The sequence below is a fragment of the Ceratina calcarata genome, unplaced genomic scaffold (assembly GCF_001652005.2).
Source record: "Ceratina calcarata isolate Rehan_Ccalc_2016 unplaced genomic scaffold, ASM165200v1 scaffold78.2, whole genome shotgun sequence".
In the NCBI taxonomy this organism is placed as follows: Eukaryota; Metazoa; Arthropoda; class Insecta; order Hymenoptera; family Apidae; genus Ceratina; species Ceratina calcarata.
The window spans coordinates 785,687-790,637 of NW_017179105.1; the positions used below are offsets into that span (position 1 = coordinate 785,687).

At 38.4% G+C, this 4,951-nt stretch overlaps 1 protein-coding gene across 1 annotated transcript in view; it reads left to right on the forward strand.

Annotated features, from left to right (window-relative positions):
* BNIP3 (BCL2 interacting protein 3) overlaps positions 1 to 4,807 on the forward strand; it is a 16,378-nt gene extending 11,571 nt beyond the window's left edge. Inside the window, exons 4-6 of the mRNA XM_018034362.2 lie at positions 3,563 to 3,636; positions 3,719 to 3,874; positions 3,949 to 4,807. Of these exons, the coding sequence (XP_017889851.1) occupies positions 3,563 to 3,636; positions 3,719 to 3,874; positions 3,949 to 4,000 (282 nt within the window). The 3' untranslated portion in view covers positions 4,001 to 4,807. The remainder of the gene's footprint in view (positions 1 to 3,562; positions 3,637 to 3,718; positions 3,875 to 3,948) is intronic.
* The last annotated feature ends 144 nt before the right edge of the window (positions 4,808 to 4,951 follow it).

Genomic DNA, 4,951 nt, shown 5'->3' on the forward strand with positions numbered 1-4,951 from the left:
AGGGTACCCCTTGGAAAAATCTCGGAAAAATCGAAAATTTTTTTTTGTTTTTTATTATTAGCAATGTTCTTCCGACGTCTGATTTCTTTTTAAAAAATGCGTTTCTAAAGTGCATAAACTTTTGGGATTGACTAGCCAATACATTCTTAATGCGCCTTGTTGCGTTTTATTTACCAGTCATCCAAAGAGGAAATCGCATTTCCTCGACAGCACTTTGTATAAAAACATGAAATAGTTTTGACAATCATAATTTATAGCGTCCGTAACGTGTTTTAATATTATTCCAGATAGCGTGAATGTATAAACTAGTTGATAGTATGAAAATAAATGTGGGAGGGTTTTAAGTGATAGTAACTATTTCAAATATCAAATGTTTTATAGAAAACAGTCCACTTCACTTTCAGCATACCAACCCGGCTGCTGAACCACGTTCGACGATACAAGCTAGTAGTTTATTTATATTTCTACTTGCACATTTATCCTCTGGCACGTACGTGTCTTGCTTAATATGACCCATCTCTTTGGACTACGTCCTATTTTGCGAAACACTGCCTCGGAATACTAACTATAGCGGCAGTCGATCGTTCCGTAGGGCGTCTCACTTTTAATGGAGCGCAAATTAGGTTCCGGGGTTCGAACTCACAGAGATTGCTCCGGAGCAATCACATCCAGAGGAGTTATTTTTAAACTCTGTTGCCTAACGCTACGATCGTACAATTATTTTTTATACTGGATTTTCCATATTTTGAAAATGAATGTCGAGAGAGATAAGCTGACAAAGGAGATACAGTTTAATGAAGCAGTTAAGCAGTAATTACTTGATAATGAATTACGAAATGAGAGGATAAACTAATGGAAGTTTACTATCAAAAATTAGATATAATAATGAGGTCTTCGCAGTTTTAATAAAAATGATAATTATTGGTAATAGACCAAGTGTCTATACAGATTGATTGACCAATTAAAAAGATCACCGAAGAGGGGAGAGGATCGTGTGAATGGTCACGTAGACCATCTTACACAATTTTGCAAAACATGATCCTTGTCACGTTTACTGTCGATTAACGATGCGAGTCGCTTCTGAGATCGCTTTCAGTCAACGACAAAGGAAGTTAGATAAACTTTCTTCTATCAACAAAATTTTCCAAATCCCGAAATCCTCTTTCTATACAGATTAATTGTCACTGAGATCTAAAACAACAAACGAGCCAGAGATAAAATGAATTCAACGAGTTTCTTGGAAAACGAATAAATAGGAAATATTTGTTCAACTATATGCAGCTGAATAGTTGAAATTGCTGTTTCATCTTTAAGTTCTCGTGAAGTGCACGAGACTGGCTACGTGATTGACCCTCTCAAGCCCTGCATTATGGAGCTGTGCATGGTAAAAGCATCGTTGTCGGGGTGTTCGTTGCTGAAGTGAGTTCGGAACAGCTGACGCGATTCTCGGTTATTAAACTCCGCGAAGAGCGACGTGTGTCAAAGGAACGACCGGGAAAGAGTGAGAGGAAGTGGCAGGCGGCTTTTCAGCAACGTCGTGGTAGCCTGTAACCAATCCGAAACCGTCCCGCGATCACACCACGCGCCGTATCAAATGAATTCGTCAAGTCTCTGTTATAGTTACCAGCATTACCACTTGCCGAAGGCGAAACGTGCGTGACCTGCTTTTCTTCGATCGTATCTTGATATCGACCTTTCTGCGTCTCCAGCCTTTTTCGGAACGCCATTATGCCAATTATGGCAATGATTTCGAATTACGAAACAAAATGTTACGCTACCTTGTCCCATCTTTCTCATCTGACAGCGTTGAACGTTAATTCTTTTACAATGATCATTATAGTTATTTAAAGAATCGGATCAATTTTTATGTTAATTGATCGGGGCTTCCGTTTGATTCACGTTCTTAATTTTTACCGACTGTTTACGTATGCGAGAATGCGACGAAACTCGAGGATGATGTCTCATTGCCTCCTCTTCGCGGACGGCCTGAATACCAAACAGTTGTGGGTCGCGTTCCTCCCTCGAGACGCGTAGGCAACCGATTATTATTTCTGAACGGGAATTAATATTCGCTAATATAAAAGTATTTTTCTTCTCTCCTTTAAAACATTTGAAAGAATTGGTCATTAGATCCGAGCCGTGGGATTCGACGAAATGAGTCGGTGAGGATCCTTTTACGGTTATACGAGTGGATCGCTCGTAGTCCTTGGTTCGCTTGCACGTCGCAATATTTATTTAAAGAGCGTTGAACTCTGAGAGAGTTATGCTCATGCAGCCTTTTCTGTGTTTAGAATTCCCGTTCTTTATTTGTAGAACAGAACTTCGTCATGTTGCGATCATTAAACCTAGTCGGATTTTAAATAACCACGTTGCTTTTCTAGCATCGTGAAACAGCGATAAAAAGATCAACGCGAAGCTTTAATGTCTTTAAGCTTGGAGGCTTTTCCTAGTTGGAATAAAAGCCGTCGTAAATTAGACGAACGGGGTCGTGGAACTGCGTGTGAATAAAATTAGAAGTGGATTTTCTAAGCTTCTTTAACCCCCAACGTTTTTAAACATGAAGTGGAGAAATATTGCGCCTACTCGTGGCCGAGATTTATTACGCTTTACTTGAAATACTATTTCGAGAAACGGAACGCGTTGACGAACTTGGCAAGGGATTTGGATTTGCTACATTGAATCATGGTTAACATATTGCTAAATACGTTTATTTCTTTATTCTGCGTGTTAATATTTCCCGGATTAAAGATAAGTTGCAGCAGCGTTAAAAATATCTTAATTACTCCGTGGCTTTGAAGACGAGTCATTGGGTGGCACTTTTTGTATAACAATTAACTTGTGTATCATCGCATGATTCATTCGGCTTCACATGCGACAATGCATTTTTTTGGTTTATCGATAAGCGTTTGTGCAGGAGTTTGCAGCTGTTTACTAACAGACGTACGCCTCATTTAATGCACATTGTTTATAACGTGAAGCGTAATATGGTCCGTGATGGTTGAGTCGCGATTGGCTGATTGCCCGTCCAGTTATCCTTGGCTATTCTCTCATGTCTCGAACCATTCATAGATAAGAGTACTTGCGCTACGATTGCTTACTTCTTTATCTTTCATAACACACGGCCCACCTTGAACGTATAAGTGGGACATCATTTCATGTTTCACAATTAACAATACCCATAAAAGTTCAGTCAGGTTTATTATTAGAAGCTCTCAAAAAAACAATACGGAAACGTGGCTTATTGTAATTAGTTCCAATTTCAAAACGTGATAATCTGATCCAATTATGTAAGAAAGTTTGATCGATTCACCACAGCTATCGAGTGATAAGAATCTGATGTTTAATGATTTTTGCTCTGTAACAGAAGCAGTCTTTGTATAAGTCTCGCGTGAAAACTGGCACACCGATCTGCGATTTCAATTGACATAGCGTATCTTCTGTTTGGCTATACAATACCATTTGCAGCTTGAACGCTTTTAGATCGGATTGCTGCAGATTGTAGAATAAGCGCGAGACATTCTGCAAAAGTAAATCTTAAATTTCTCCTTTTGTTTCTCTGCAGGAGGCCGAAATTTTAGAGAAGAACACCGACTGGATCTACGAATGGAGCTCGCGCCCGGATCAAGCACCACCAAAGTACGAACTCGTTTTATACATGAATTCATTATAGATTAACAATGGAATCGTAAATAAACGAAATCCTTGTTGATAATTATAGAGATTGGAAATTCAAGCATCCTCAAGGCATGAATAAAAGAAAGTCGTACAGCATTCGTACGACGAAAGTAGGCAAGATTGGTTTGTTCTCGAAGGAAGTCCTCTACACACTTTTTATCACGAATCTTTTATCTGTATTGGTCGGGGCTGGCCTGGGGTAAGTGGTTTCCGTTTGAAAGAATAACACGTAACGAAAGCTATTTGAAAATGAGCTTTGTGCGTGTTTCATAGAGTCTGGCTGACCAGGCGAGGATCGATAACGTCCAGCGTGACCATTGAGTGAAAAGAATGTCCAGGTACGAGGAAGTCAGGATTGCCGCGCTAAATTTGCAAGAAAACGGAGTATAAAAAAAACGGTTTGGTGTCTGTCGTCAAGCCGTTAGAAAGACTGAAGAGCCAAGAGGAAGGATCGATCGAGCCTAAAATAAAAGGAGCAAACACGCATCATGTTTATTTCGATTACCCCGATTTAATATTATTAAATAGCACTTTCTATTCTTAATCCTTCCCTGCCCGAAAAACTTGACGGTGTACTTATTGAACGCCGTGTTTACTGTAAGTCGTACGTAATTATAATGCTTAGAAGAAAAAATGCTAAAAAAAAAACAATACGATTTATTATATATATATATATATATATATATATAGGAATATACATATATCTAGCATTGTTGAGGAAACTAGAAAACATGTCCATTTTATACCATTTCTAATGCGTTTCTATCTGCGATAGTCCGTAGGTATAGCTTGGATAGTATTTATCGATAATAATAATTATTATTATTATTCGTTAATTGAAGGAATGGAGACTTGAAAGAAGGCAAAGAGTGTTTGCATAAATAGAAATTATATATAGTTTTTTTTTGTGTAAAGGAAAAGATCGAGAACGTTTGTTGGAGAAGGGAAAGGAAATATTTTACGGTAAGAGACGTGTACCTTTGTTTAGATTGTAATTGTTCTGCTGCATTGAAATCTACGTTCATTGTCGACACGAATCGATGGAAATATGTCTGCGAGATATGATCGAAGCGCAATGTGATAAGAGAGCAGGGCGTTGTATTTAATTAAACGGATTTCTCGTCTTTTTAAATAGCAAGTTAACAGTTATCGTTCCATTCTCACATTTTCTGTTTTTGCAAAGTGCAAGAAAAGCATAATTCTAGTTTTGTTGTTCAGTTGGAAAACGGAACTGACGGTTTGAGCGCAACCATTTATGTTTGAATGCATGCGACAG